The sequence below is a fragment of the Penicillium paradoxum genome (genome assembly GCF_028828445.1).
Source record: "Penicillium paradoxum strain IBT 22861 chromosome Unknown utg000006l_segment0_segment0, whole genome shotgun sequence".
In the NCBI taxonomy this organism is placed as follows: domain Eukaryota; kingdom Fungi; phylum Ascomycota; class Eurotiomycetes; order Eurotiales; family Aspergillaceae; genus Penicillium; species Penicillium paradoxum.
This window is the reverse complement of record NW_026643184.1, coordinates 512239-527009: the sequence shown is the minus strand read 5'-3', so window position 1 is coordinate 527009 and position 14771 is coordinate 512239. Positions and strand designations below refer to the sequence as shown.

Here is a 14771-nt window from a genome sequence, read left to right as displayed (position 1 = left end):
TTGCTGCTTCTGTATTTTTGTGTATCCTGTGTATCCTCTTACAGTCCAACAAAACCTGGCTCTCTTCATGCCGAGGCGTCAACCGGGTGGGATCGCAGCTTCTCTATGATAGCACCAATGGCCTCCATGTCGGCGGCGTCAGTCTTGTCGGTGGGGTAGCCCTCCGGCAGGCACTTGGTCAACTCGTCCATAGCAGGCTGGTGGTTTCGCACAGCGGAGGAGATGGCGTAGATGGCCTTCTTGCGTGTTGCGGCATTGGAGTCTGTGGTGGCGAGGGAGACGAGGTCGGGCAGGATATTGAGAACAACGACCTGTGGGAAGTGTCAGTACTGTCATCGTGATGATTATCAAGAAACTTGGGGTATTGCATACCTTGTCCTGCGACTTAGGGTTGTTCTGCACAGCTGTGCCTACACACCAGGCCGCCATGCGTCTGATCTCAGCCTCATCGTGCTTGAGCAATTTGATAAGCGGTGCCCATAGGCCCAGTGGCTCGATGTTGTTCGCATTATCAATGCCTTCGATCATCTGCTCAAAGTTGTCCAATGCGATCAATTTGTTCTCCAGGTCAGACTCGTTGTCGTGCGCGACCTCCATGGCTGCGCGCATCAAATCGGCCTCCGAAGGACCACCGAAAAGCGTGCTAATCATCTGTGGGGTCAGATTCGATGTAGCAGCTGGTGCGCTAGGAGCGCCTTCCTCGCTTTCAGCGTCCAAAGATGCCTGAGAGTTGGTGACACTCCATTTGAGGAGCTTGTTCATTTCGGGGTTCATGGTGGGCTGGCGGGGTAGGTGTGTTGGAAGGTGTGGAGGGTGTATGTTTTTGTTTTGAAGGGAAGGCAGAAAAAAAGACAGTCAGGACAGAGTCTAGAATCACAGATCAGGTTTTAGAATTTGCTGTATATCACACGGTAATGTTGCAGTGTCTCTTTTTCAACTATCGAATACCTTTCTACAGAAAAAAAGCCCGCTGACATAATACACGAACGCCGGGGGCTCTGGGCGATTCGGGCGGCGACCAGTGGATTCGATCATGTGACGGGAAGAGAAGTCCCAAGTATGGGGCATCTACTCTGATATTGGAGGCATAGATGGTTCATCCAATAGGTATATTCAATAGGATACTCTGATCCCACAAAGTGGAAAAAGGCAGACAAGAAAGAGCTAGGCACAAACTAGACGACGTGACTACTGTGTTCAAGACACTGACAGCCATACTCATGCACCAATACTTGAACCCTGCAGGAACACGTCCAAGAAACATCGATAGTTCTGCGATTTGTCCCCCAGGCAGTCGAGTCATATACTCTCCTTTATACCATGACTTCAACTGCAGCCTCAGCAATTCGTCCGTGTTTGCTTTGATTGCGGAGAACCCTCACGGGGATGTGGCAACCAACTTCAAGGACTCAGGCTGCCTTAAGAATTGCCGTGACGGAGCTTATATAGGCTAGGCAACTCAATGCTTCCAGCGTGGAGTTTAGATGCTAGCACCCCATGCTCTTAACATACCTATCAAAAGTACATTGAACCATTGCGTGGAGAGATCAGTGGGTGTAGCGATGTCATACTTGAAAAGAAAGACACTACTGTACCACGCAATCGAATATAGAGCCGCTGGTCAAGTCTCATCCGTGTCAATTTCATAAGTAAGATGTTGGAATGACTTCAAGGTTCAGTTTCCGTAGACACGTTAGTTGATGCCACGTGATGACGTGCTAGGTCAAAAACCAAGGTGATGGCTGCTCCGTTATCTTGGAGACTTGGACTCTCTCGGCTATTGCAGCCCTTGAGCGACTTCAATTAGCACTTGTAGGAATCATTGGGCCCCTGGAAGATCAGTTGTGGGATAGCATGGCACATTTGCAATATCGCTACGGAGTACGGAGTACGGAGTACATACTCCGTAGACCATGGCTTTTCCGGTAGTGGTAGTGTCTCATAAGAATATACTCCATACTCCATACCAGAGCCTGTTTATCAAATGATATTGGGTGCTAGGGAAAAAAAATCGAAAAGGGGCTTCGAAATCCCCCTTTCATGGAACTTTGATGGGGATTAGTGGAGATCCGATGGCAGAGTAGTAATCTACCACTGGAATAGTCGAGTGGCTTTTCTATCTTGCCTGGGAGTCAGGGGCAAAAAGAACCCCCGCCCAAAGACGAGAAAGACAGGGGTACGGAGTACACACGTTGTGTGTTGCAATATGGTCACCCCCAGGTGGTCAGATGTCAGATGTGGCAACGTGATGATGCACACGTGACAAGTGACCACCTCACCGCCTCACCGTTGAGTCGAGGGTCTCGTTGCTCTTCTTTTGCGAGCGAAATGGCGGTAACCAGATTCTTGATGGCGTGGCCCCCATCTGACAATTTGACCGTTTGGCCAGAACCGGAAGATTCGGTATGCTCGTTACGTCCGGTCCCAGGTCTGTCCGTACGCCATCCCCAAAGCTCAAAAGTCTGGGTCAGAGGGGTGTGGTCCTATACTTAGAACGTCTACGCCACATGGGTCATTCTGGGAGGAAGCAAATCCAGCGGCCTGGTCTTGGACTACAATTGTATGTCTTTTTGTATGCCTGACGTCGTCATTGTAAGCATTGTAATACACTTGAAGACCCTATCGAAGTATGTACTGAGATACAATGCCTAAGATCGTGTTCCCTCGTACCCAAAAAGGGTCTGGAGGCTCTGGTCCCCAGGTTGTCCACGCAATCCTTTTAGGTAGACAAGATTGCCAGGAAACCAAGGATGGTGAAAAATGAGCGGGAAATTGTTCTGCCTTATTTACAGACCCTGATATATATAAAAAAAAGACCAGTTCCAAGGCCCCAAAGTCGTAAATCGGAGGGGGAAAGTCGAAGGCCTCAGGCAGCGCACAATCCCAGCCATCACAAACCCCTCTCCACTTCTCTCACTCTCTTCCTTCTTCCCTCTCTCCCCTAATCCCAACTATATCCCTCTAACCTCATTCCATCTTTCCTTTCTTTTTTTCTTTTTCCTTCCCCCAAGTCTCTACTTTAATCCGTCACAATGGAAGGTATGTTGTTCTGGATGTTGAGGCCACCTCACCAGCTTCCCCGGAAGCTGCCCCCCTGTTGCCCAACATCGGAATCCTACCGAATTGCGAGGGCTAATACGTATTTCGCATTATAGAGGAAGTTGCTGCTCTCGTCATCGACAATGGGTATGTGATATGCTTTTCCCCCGGAGCTTCTGGCTTGTGTTTGGGTCTGGTCGCCAAACCCCCCGGTCGCGGTCGTTGCCACGTTCCCCCTAATCGGCCACGACACCAAATGAAACCCGTCCCATTGGCCTCCCACCCCCTTTCGCAACCGCCAGATGGCGCTTCGAAAACTCCAAGGACTATGATACTGATAAATTCCGATGTAGTTCGGGTATGTGCAAGGCCGGTTTCGCCGGTGACGACGCACCACGAGCTGTCTTCCGTAAGTCCAACCCCACAGACCGATTTCCCCTCCCTCCCCTTGCAAAGGTCGTTATCCCGCCAACCCTTGCGTCGGATGACTTCACCGCCTTAGTTTGGCTCGGAATACCTTTGAAATCGAGTATCAGATTACTGACAAAATTGAACAGCCTCTATTGTCGGTCGTCCCCGTCACCATGGGTAAATTCTTCCCCCTTTTTCCCCGTCAGATTGGCTAGTTTTCTACAGTAGATCCAGCCAATTTGATCTCAATGAAGCAAAGTATTGACTGTGCGCAGTATCATGATTGGTATGGGTCAGAAGGACTCCTACGTTGGTGATGAGGCACAGTCCAAGCGTGGTATTCTCACGCTCCGTTACCCCATCGAGCACGGTGTTGTCACCAACTGGGACGACATGGAGAAGATCTGGCACCACACCTTCTACAACGAGCTCCGCGTTGCCCCCGAAGAGCACCCCATCCTTTTGACAGAAGCTCCTATCAACCCCAAGTCCAACCGTGAGAAGATGACCCAGATTGTGTTCGAGACCTTCAACGCACCCGCCTTCTACGTCTCCATCCAGGCCGTTCTGTCCCTGTACGCCTCCGGTCGTACCACTGGTATCGTTCTCGACTCCGGTGACGGTGTCACCCACGTCGTCCCCATCTACGAGGGTTTCTCTCTTCCCCACGCTATCTCGCGTGTCGACATGGCTGGCCGTGACTTGACCGATTACCTGATGAAGATCTTGGCTGAGCGTGGTTACACTTTCTCCACCACCGCCGAGCGTGAAATCGTCCGTGACATCAAGGAGAAGCTTTGCTACGTCGCTCTCGACTTCGAGCAGGAGATTCAGACCGCTTCCCAGAGCTCCAGCCTCGAGAAGTCCTACGAGCTTCCCGATGGACAGGTCATCACTATTGGCAACGAGCGCTTCCGTGCTCCTGAGGCTCTGTTCCAGCCTAACGTTCTTGGCCTCGAGTCTGGCGGTATCCACGTCACCACCTTCAACTCCATCATGAAGTGTGATGTTGATGTCCGTAAGGATCTGTACGGCAACATTGTCATGGTAAGAAGAACCTTTCAAGCACCTGCGCAGGACTCCTCGTTAACATATTCTTTTCTTTTTCTAGTCTGGTGGTACCACCATGTACCCCGGTATCTCCGACCGTATGCAGAAGGAGATCACTGCTCTTGCTCCTTCTTCCATGAAGGTCAAGATCATTGCTCCCCCCGAGCGCAAGTACTCCGTCTGGATCGGTGGTTCCATTCTCGCTTCCCTGTCTACCTTCCAGCAGATGTGGATCTCCAAGCAGGAGTACGACGAGAGCGGTCCTTCGATCGTTCACCGCAAGTGCTTCTAAGCTTCTTGTCGCACTTTATCACTCGTCTTCGCTCGTACTTTCCTGGTGTATCAAAAAGCAGGATGGAGGCACTGGTGGATTGCAAGCGTTGTTGGACTCGCATTATCAAGCGGATAGCCTGAAAATGGAACCTCGATTTTAGTGGAATAGAGTCTGTCGTTTTCTTTTTGTTACTTTTTACCTTACTCTTTTTCCTTGATCTCTCTATCCATCCATCTCTGCTTTGAAAGCTTCTTCTCACTTTTACCTTTCCGACTTTTTTCTCTCCATTTTCTCGATATTCAAATCCACTGTCCCACCTCTTTGAATGTTTTGCCTGGGTTTCTGGTGCCACGGCCCGTAGGGTGAAGATGTACAGGGAGTTGGCTCCGAGGCTTAGGTTGTGTTTTCCTTCTCTGGTCCCGATGTCTTTCTATCCATTGCCTTCGACCAAAGTGCCCGGTTATTTCCGTTGTAGTCGTTAACATGACTTTGTTGAAACATTTCAAGCGCTGCTCTCTTGTATGGTTTTGTAGGAAGTTCCAAAGTAAGCAAATCCCATTTTGGAATGTGAAACCGGGGGAGGGTCTCATCCAGGGCGGTTCGAAGCGGCCAAGTGCATAGATACATCTCTCCCTACAGTTACTGATATAACATCAACACTGGGGGAGGAATTGGACGTATATTCTACAAGGTACATTGCTAGGACTAGAGAGATGGTTTCTTCGGTGTGGTCGTATTTGAGCATTATGTATGGATATGAAGGGACGATGATGGATGATCCGCAATGGACCACGAATGTGTAGTAGCTGCATTACTTTTGTTAGTTTGATCGGCTTGCGTATCGTTGCTCATACCAGATTTTGGATTGAAACTCAGAGTTTCCGAGCTAATGGCCAGTCGATTGCTCGTAAGTACCCTTTTGGGGCATTAATTGAGCAGAGCGTGGGGTCAGCATAACCATTTTGCTCGGTATTCGCCGTCGTAGCTATGCTGCTAGTGCTGGAGGGTGACTTGTGCTAAGATCTATGGAAGATGCATCAATGCAGATTAGATAGACGTGGATTAGGAAAGGCACGGTCTCTATATGTAGAATAAAGAAGAGATAGGCGCATGACTTAGACTTCAACGTGTGCGTTAGGGCTATCATCAATTCATTCAGGGTGATAGAGAGATGCGTGGGATAATGTTTATATGTATCTCGCAAAAAAGGCAAAACAGAAGCATACCAATTCCAAATCCCTTGTACGGTTGGCTTTTAGTTGTTTATATTGACTACATAGGTATATATTTAGTACATAGAATCAACTCGCAGGAAGTCTCGGTCAATTCAAACTTGCTAGCTAAGACATAGCCAGGTCTCCATACTTAGAGTTAAGTTCGATTCGTACTGCGAGATGTAAACAAGTCTGGGCCATGGATTTAGTCCATTGACCTCTTAGCCCGTTTGATCAAGGTGATTTTGGAGCTTCTTCCTTGCACCACACCAATGACTTGACCATTGGTTTTAGGAGATGCCTCTTCCAAGAGCTTGGTCTCTCTTCATCTTGGTGTCTTTGTTCGTATTTTTTTTTTTCATATTTCCACAAGCAATTCTAGCAGCACTAAACTTGCTGATGTCCCTTGTGGATGTCCCTCATAGATCACAAGATGAGAAGAGAAGGTTGAATGAGACCGGAGAATCAGCCTCAAATAAATTCGTAGATAAAGTGGGAACTCGTATGCTCGGAGTTTCTCCCGGTGCTGCCTTGCATCAAGGTATCAACTGGGCTGCTAAGCACCATTTGATAGAGAGTCCGCTGTACACGAAGATGCAAGTGAAAGAACCCCACCCTTTCCCCCAATAGAAGCACGGGATATCTGTCCTCCAATTCCCATGGGAAATGTTGGTTTCAAAGCCACCAAAATCCTTGGTGGCCCGTGTGCGATTTAGTCGGAGATGCCCAAATCGGGCAGGCCGACAAGACCCATGAAAAGAGTCGCACTCTATTGTGCTTTTATCGCAGGTTATGCCTTGGCAGCCCTGCCCGACCTTCCCAATTTCAGGGCTATGCTCGGTCCAAGCATTGATTGGCGAAGTTAGGAATCACTGGCCGAAATCACTGGCGGACACCACCTCTTGTACTGGTGAAAACTGAACTGATACGAGTGAGGTCGGCGATATTGACGCACACTCTATAGCAAAATTGGTATGTAAGGCATCGAGCATCAGACTCGGGTTCGAAAAACCGTAGTGCTATCCAGCGAGGAGTCAGGAATTGGAAGCGAGGCAGAGACAATTCGTTGTCTGCATCGTGTCCTGTCTTAACCATATGATGGGAGCCATCCAGTTGCAACGGGTTGAAATGCGCGTTTTATCGGGTGTGGAAAATCTTCCCTGCGGAGGAGTTGATTGTTCAAGAGAGAGCTTGAGTTCTTGATGTCTTCCTTTTCCATATCTTAAACTCACTCAGCGGTCAATGCTGCCTGGTGCATTGTTCTCCTGTGTGCTTTGAGCATTGGACTCGAGCGAGAAAAATGTCTAGATTATATTGGCTGTTTTCTGCGGTACACCGTCGATAATGAAAGACCGGATATTCGGTGCAGGCAGATGGGAGGAACTTGAAGCACAAGGGAGGAAGATTAGTGCAAGAACGAAGGATAAAAAGGTCAGAGTGATAGAGCGCCATGTGGCCCAGTCTCCGCTTCTCATGAGCAGAAAGTTTGATATAGTCCCTGTTTCGAGGTGTTCGGCAAATGATGTGGTGCTCAAAGCCTTTTCCGTGGGTGTTCCATATATATAGGGAGTCAAAGGAGCATATGTAGAACTCGAGCTTGCATTTTGCAAGATGCTTCTCGCGGAACCACATAGCAGGTTGAGTCGACAATCACAGTAAAGATGACTCCAGCAGCTGGTTACATGTGTAACTGTCGTACTCTCGAAGATGTAGTGACAATGAGGGCAGATCCAGATTTGGCAGATATCGATGTTCAAGCTTGGAAAGTGGACGTCGCATGAACTGAGCCCAAATTCTCCTGGAAGCTGGCTTGTCCATGCTATGTTGATACATAAGGCTGCGAATATATATGAATATATAGGAGGGTAGACGGTGGAGGGAGAAGGAGACCTGGAGGGGAAGGGAATGGGAGAAGAGAAGTTGAAAGAGTTGGGGATGGGAAGTGGAGGGCCTATGTGGTTGTTTGCTATCAGCGCTAAATATGTTAGAAGGAGCTCCTTTGACGACCTACGTTTATATTTTAACAGCATAAGTTCGGTAGATCAATTGATTTTTTTTAAAAAAATTGTATATATGATCTCATCCAGCATGTAGGAAGATAGACATCAGTCGTTTCAGGGCTCATCCAGAAGCCCTGAGATATTATAGGCAGTGCATAGTAGGGAACAAATAGTAGGCAATACGAAGCACCGAGAAAAGGAACAGAAGAACAGTAACGAGAAAAAGAATCTATATGATAGATGGGGGCCCAGACAAATCATTTTTTTCCAACCATATATAAAACATCAAACATCAACATCGCCATCGCCATCAATATCAAATTATAACATCAAGATCGTAGAGATCACGCAGACCAAGACTCAAGTCCAGACAACACGCAGCCTTCTTCACCCTCGGCGCGAGCACGCAGCTCACCAACGCGGTAAACAGACTCACCAGCCGCCTCGAAGGTCTGGCGAATAGCGGCCTCGGAGGCAGGGTCGACGGCAATGATCATACCCACACCACAGTTGAAGGCGCGAGCCATCTCAGCGGAGGAGACATTGCCCGCACGCTGGAGCCAAGAGAAGACGGAAGGCTGAGCCCAAGTGCTAACATCAACCTGAGCAGTGAGGCTATCGGGGAGCATACGGGGGATGTTCTCAACGAGACCACCGCCGGTGATGTGGGCCAGACCCTTGATGGCGGCGCCGTGGGTGTTCAGAGCGCTGAGGATAGACTTGACGTAGATGCGGGTGGGGGTGAGGAGAGCACGGCCGACGGAGACGCCAGCGTCAAGACCGGGCATGGTGAAAGGTGCGGGATCGGCGAAGTCCAGGCCGGCACGCTCAACGATCTTACGGACAAGAGAGTAGCCGTTCGAGTGGGGACCGGACGAGCCGAGGGCAAGAAGGACATCGCCGGAGCGCATGTTCTCAGTGTGGGGGAGGATAGCGCGGGCATTCTCACCCACGGTGTTGATAGCGCCGACAGCGGCACCGACGGCATCATAGGAGTCGTCGATGAAGAGGCCGGGCATCTCGGCGGTCTCACCACCGATCAGAGCACAGCCAGCCTGGACACAGCCCTCTGCGACACCGGTGACGAAGGCGGCGGCGGTGGCCACGTCAAGGTGGCCGCAAGAGTAGCAGTCAAGGAAGAAAAGGGGCTCGGCACCCTGGACGACGAGATCGTTGACGTTCATGGCCACGAGATCGATACCCACGGTGTCGTGGATGCCGACCGAGTGGGCGATCTTGAGCTTGGTGCCGACTCCATCGATGGCTCCAATCAGGGTTGGCGAGAGAGGGTGGTAGGAGGATCCGGCAGCAGGGAGAGAGAAGAGACCACCGAAGCCACCGATGACAGCGTCGGTACCGGGGCGCTTGGTGCGGCGGACGGAGCTCTTGATCTGGTTGACGAGCTCGTTGCCGGCGTCGATGGAAACACCAGCCTGGGCGTAGGTGAGCGAGGTGTCGGCGGTCTGGCGGAAGGCGCGGTGGGCAATGTCCTTGCGATAGAACATGTCCTCGAAGCTGATGGTCTTAATGCCTTCGTAGCTCTTAGCGACGGCCTCCTCGAGGGTGGCGGCAGTGGCTGTGGAGGCAATCACGCGGCCTCCAGCGGTCTGCAGCTCGTTGCCAGACAGAGTTGTGCCAGCGTGGAAGATGAGGGTGCCAGCGGGCGCAGGGGCGAGAGTGATGGTCTTTCCCTTGGCGTAGGCGTTAGGGTAACCGCCAGCAACAGCAATGACGGTGGTGGAGAAGTTGGGCTCGATCTTGATGGAGACGCCATCCAACCAGTGGTCGGCGCAAGCCACCATGATCTGTGCAAGATCGGTGTCCTTGCTGAGCAAAGGCAGCAGAGTTTGGGTCTCTGGGTCTCCGCCACGGACATTGTACTCCAGGACCTTGGGTCCGTTCTTGGTCATCATGAGACCGGTGAACAAGATACCAACGAAGGGGAAACCTGTATGCAGTGTTAGTGACAGGCTGTGGAGAGGTGTAAAGCTAGGTGATCATACCGTCCTTTCGCATTCCATCAATGGAAGGCTGGATGATGGTGCGGTCAATCTCATCCACGACCTCCTTGGGTGCGATGCGTGTAGGGGCATAGCAGCCCATGCCACCAGTGTTGGGACCCAGGTCACCATCAAAGATACGCTTGTGGTCTTGTGCCGGGGGAAGGGAGCGGATAGTGTATCCGTCACTGAAAGTGAGGATGCTCAGCTCATCACCCTCCAAGTACTCCTCGATCACGACCTCATCGCCGGCCTTGCCGAACTGGTGATCCAGCATCATTTCCTTCAGGGCCTTGTGGGCCTCCTCTTTGGTAGTGGGGATGATCACACCCTTACCACCAGCCAGACCATCAGCCTTGATCACCACATCGTGCGAGACCGAGTCGAGGTAGCGGCGTGCAGACTCGTAGTCAGAGAAGTTCCCGAACTCAGCGGTGGGGATCTGGTGGCGCTGCATGAAGTCCTTGGAGAAGGTCTTGGAGCCCTCCATGCGGGCAGCAGCCTTAGAGGGACCGAAGCATCGAATGCCGACTAATTTACGACAGACATGTTAGAGTCATTCTAACCAATTGGTCTTGAGGGTGTCAAGGCACGAGTGGGCATGTGACTCACCAGCTTGGAAATAACCCTGGATACCATCGACGAGAGGTGCCTCAGGGCCAGGAACGACAAGGTTCACCTGGTTCTTCTGAGCAAATGCCACAAGGCCTGGGTAGTCGTCACCCTTGACATTGGCGTTGGTGATCTTGCTGTTGGTACCCAGACCAGTGCCACCGTTTCCGGGTGCAACGTAAACGATGTCGACGAGGGGAGACTCGCTCAGCTTCCAGGCGAAGGCATGCTCACGGCCACCATTGCCGATAACGAGAATGCGCAATTGTTCGGAAGCCATGGTTGGAGCAAGATCTCGACTATGGTGATGTTAGCAAGGAGAACGCCCGCGGGGTATAGAATGCCCCTCCACAAGCTCCACACGGGGAGTGAGTCAGAGAGCAATGGAAGGATAGCGAAAGTGATGGGACAATTTTTAAAAAAAGAAACATTTTACTCACCTCGCAGAGATCTGAGAAGCAAATTAGCAACTTGTATAAGGGGGATCAAAAGGTCGAAGAGGTTTAAACTTTGCAACTTTTTTTCTTTTCCGCGGGCGTTTCTCCGACCCCAGAATTCCCGATGCGATCTCGGCCGGGCATATCTTTTTGCTTTTGGTTATTAGTTTGCTTATTAGTCGTTTGTAAACAAAAATGAAAATTTATAGACTGAATTTTTATTTGACAGATGAGGATTGTTTGGGTAGAAATATCTTCGTGTATACTCTTGTGTGTTTCTAATCTTATAATAGAACCAGGATGGCTAGCTTATATAGCCTCTATAAGGGGAGAACCAGTCCAATTTGGGCATCCGAGTTAGTTAGTCATCTACCTATGTTCCCAATGACAGCAAATAGAAGAATGCAGTCTATCGACATGTACGGAGGAATCATACATCATAAACGCGTCTAATGGAATAACTATGAACGTAGGTACGAACAAAGCCATTTCTCTGGTATTCGGGCATCGACGCCTCAGGCAACAAGATAAGAAAGCGGTGACGCTAATCTGGCGGCAGAAAAAAAACGGAGTCGCCATTTGTCGCCATTTGGCCGGCTTATTGACGGGTTGCGTGCATTGAATTCTTCATTTTCATTTTTGTGGACTTATGCACTCGACGTTTCTCCCAATTATCTCCCCAACAGCGGTCTGAATGCTTCGGACCTCGTTGCGGTCTGTCACAGGCCCTGTGCGCCGACATGTTTGTCTCTCCTGTTTAGCTCGCCCCGGGGCGCCCAGTCTGCGCCAGTTTCACCACGTATCTACGCTCCGGACCGAACTCAGCGAGAGCAAGCCGGAAGTCCAGTCGGTTGACGCGTCGATTGAGCCTTCGGTACAAGCGTCGAAAAATGTACGACAACGGTCCAAAAAGAAGAAATATGTTTCTCCAATGGATATTCCCACGTGGGACGCGCTGAGCAAAACGCAACGATCCAATTACAAACAAAGACACAAGGGGGCATACGAGAGATTCAAACCGATATTACTCGCGGAAAGGCCTCATCTTTTGGTTCATATTCAACGTCGCCTGGAGCTTCAGCAACTACGGTCAGAGGCAACACCGTCGGAAGCATCACAGGGGGAAGCGCCACAGGGGAAAGCGCCACAGTCAGAAGCACAACAGGTGGAAACTAAAAAAATCAAAGCCTTGCAAGAGAAAAGGGCCAAAATAACGCCCGAGGAGGCGGTTATAATAATGAAAAAAGCCAAGGTGGTGGAGGCCGAGCTGCTGGCAGCCAAACTAAAGGAAGAAGATGGCCCCAAATCACAAAAGATTAGCCAGTGGGTTCAGCGAGAAGAAGCCCGGATAGCCAAGCTTGAGGCTGAAGTCTCTGGACAAAAAGAGCAACCCAAATCCGAGACTCCAAATGATGCCGCAACAAAAACACCCGCGGGGAAGCCAGTTAATGGGATGAAGAAGACCAGTGCGCTCAATTTGAAGTCAAATAGCAATATCGTGGCTCAAATACTGGAAAGCACCTCTAAGAACAATGTTCCAAGCCCGGAAAAGTCACCCAAGCAAGCCCCGGCCAAGCAGAAGAAAGCTGTGTCGCACCTCGCCAAGCATATCGAGTCTCAAGAGCACGCGTCTCTCTCTTCAGACGAGCTTTCATTGAAAGGTGAGTCTTCAGCTATACCACATTGATTTGAATGTACACTAATTTTCGACTCCAGCGGTGGATGCCCCCATGCCTCCGGTCCCAGGAGTCTCCTTTGGTCTCGACCGAGTCCTCTTTAAGTAAGTTTTTTTTTCCTCTTCAATATTTCACCCAGTCTGTGATCGGTATGCTAAGATAAAACAGTCCTGGTGTCTACCAACTGCGTGATCCCCGGTCCCGTGTCTACAATTTCGACCCATACCTGGGCCAGATTATGCCCGTGACGGAATTCGACTTTGATTCCTTGAAGCCGTATATCACCTCATCTAAAGATGTGGTAGCCTGCGAAATGGCCGCGCAAGAGAAGAAGAAATACTACGGCTCGTCGTCAAGTATGACCTCAGCCCTGTCTCACTTCCATTATCTGCTATCCGCTTGGCGACCTATCGATACTCGCCGCATCTCCCAGGGCTTCTCAGACAATCTGCGCACCTTCACTCGCCTCCTTCGAGCACCGACTGCCATGTTCCTCCACTACAAGGAGAAAGAAGATGTCTACGCTATCGACGCCGACAAGGAATACGACAGTGCTAATATCCTCATGAACCTGGGCAAGTCAATGGAGAAGCTCCTCACTCTCCCAAAGGAAGAGTTCGAGCGCTACCGCCGCACTAGCGAGAACAAGATCACACCCGAAGAAGAAGAAACCGTCCCTGAATCCTACCACTACACCGGCATTGGCAAATTCCTCATGCGCTCGCAGCTCGACGCCTACGATCCCAGACTCCCAGGAACCGGCATGTTCGATTTGAAAACCCGCGCCGTAGTCTCCATCCGTATGGATGCCGCAAACCACGAGCGCGGAATGGGCTACGAGATCAAGAACCGTTTCGGCATGTACGAGTCCTACGAACGCGAATACTTCGACATGATCCGCGCCGCCTTCCTCAAGTATTCCCTGCAAGTGCGCGTCGGCCGCATGGACGGCATCTTTGTCGCTTACCATAACATCGAGCGCATCTTCGGATTCCAATACATCAGTCTCCCGGAAATGGATCAGTCGCTGCACGGTCAGAGTAACACCGCTCTCGGAGACAAGGAGTTCATCCTGAGTCTCGGTCTGTGGGAGAAGGTTCTCGACAAAGCCACGAAGAAATTCCCCAAGCAATCTCTTCGCTTCCACTTCGAAACCCGCGATGCCCAAACTCCCTTCATGTACATCTTCGCCCAGCCCGTGACTTCGGATGAAATCCACGCCATCCAGACCAAGAACCACGCCGAGATCGAAGCCTTCCAAGAAAAGCTCTTCAATCCCGAGAAGTTCGCCAAGCAACAAGCCGAACTCGAGTCTTCCATCTCGGATAAGCCACTCGTTGAAGAAATCACGGAACCCGGCAGCCAACCCAAAATCCAACCCCAGACTTCAACCGAACCCGAGACCTCAACCGAAGAAACCGACGCCTCAACCGAATCCAACACCCTCGATTCCAGCGAGCCCGTCGACCCAACTCTCGTCTCCGGCGAACAACCCGCCGAAACAGAAGCCGAAGCCGACGCCGACACCTTCGCCATTCCCGAACCAACCAAGTCCGAAGCCGAGAAACCCGATGACTATGTCGAGGATCTCCTCGCCATGACGCTGGTCATCCGGAGCAAGATCAACGGCGAACCCGTGGAACGACCAACACACATCAACCGCAACGACAAGTGGACTGTGGACTACGAGCTGGACGAAGTCAGCGTCGAGCGAGGCAATGAGCTGCTGCGGATGTGCAAGCGCCGTCGTAAGCTCGTACTGGAGAAGACGGCCGAGGAGGACGTCAGTGATCGCAATAATGAGTATCTGACGCGGTTGCGCAAGCTCAGCGAGCAAGGACGGATTTTCCGGAAGAGGGAGAACAAGAAGGATCGGGAGCGGGGGATTGTGATTTATGAGGATTTGAGTAGGAAGGATGTGAAGGCTTAGATTGGGTGTTTGGATGTGGGATGGGATGTCCCTTGTAAAGTATGAGATCATTCTTCTCTTGCATTTTGTACTGTACTTTTTGAGTCTGTTTATATATTCGTGGTGTTGAATTGCAATGCGTTTTGAGT

The 14771-nt window shown here is 50.7% G+C and overlaps 4 protein-coding genes across 4 annotated transcripts; 2 read left to right on the top strand and 2 right to left on the bottom strand.

The window, feature by feature from the left end:
- Positions 1-65: 65 nt before the first annotated feature.
- Positions 66-774, bottom strand: fes1 (Hsp70 nucleotide exchange factor FES1; the record flags this gene model as incomplete). Its single annotated transcript, XM_057177741.1, has 2 exons — positions 66-311; positions 373-774. 2 exons carry the CDS (start codon positions 772-774, stop codon positions 66-68), a joined length of 648 nt encoding a protein of 215 aa, XP_057029485.1.
- Positions 775-3032: 2258 nt separating this feature from the next.
- act1 (actin) lies at positions 3033-4792 on the top strand (the record flags this gene model as incomplete). Its single annotated transcript, XM_057177740.1, has 6 exons — positions 3033-3039; positions 3156-3186; positions 3393-3448; positions 3597-3627; positions 3726-4497; positions 4562-4792. The coding sequence occupies 6 exons, from the start codon at positions 3033-3035 to the stop codon at positions 4790-4792; spliced, it is 1128 nt and encodes a 375-aa protein (XP_057029484.1).
- Positions 4793-8332: 3540 nt separating this feature from the next.
- Positions 8333-10880, bottom strand: ade1 (bifunctional aminoimidazole ribotide synthase/glycinamide ribotide synthase; the record flags this gene model as incomplete). Its single annotated transcript, XM_057177739.1, has 3 exons — positions 8333-9936; positions 9992-10519; positions 10601-10880. The coding sequence occupies 3 exons, from the start codon at positions 10878-10880 to the stop codon at positions 8333-8335; spliced, it is 2412 nt and encodes an 803-aa protein (XP_057029483.1).
- An 851-nt stretch (positions 10881-11731) lies between these two features.
- On the top strand, positions 11732-14643 carry N7457_006694 (Pet127 family protein; the record flags this gene model as incomplete). Its single annotated transcript, XM_057177738.1, has 3 exons — positions 11732-12698; positions 12754-12817; positions 12882-14643. 3 exons carry the CDS (start codon positions 11732-11734, stop codon positions 14641-14643), a joined length of 2793 nt encoding a protein of 930 aa, XP_057029482.1.
- Between the last annotated feature and the right edge of the window lie 128 nt (positions 14644-14771).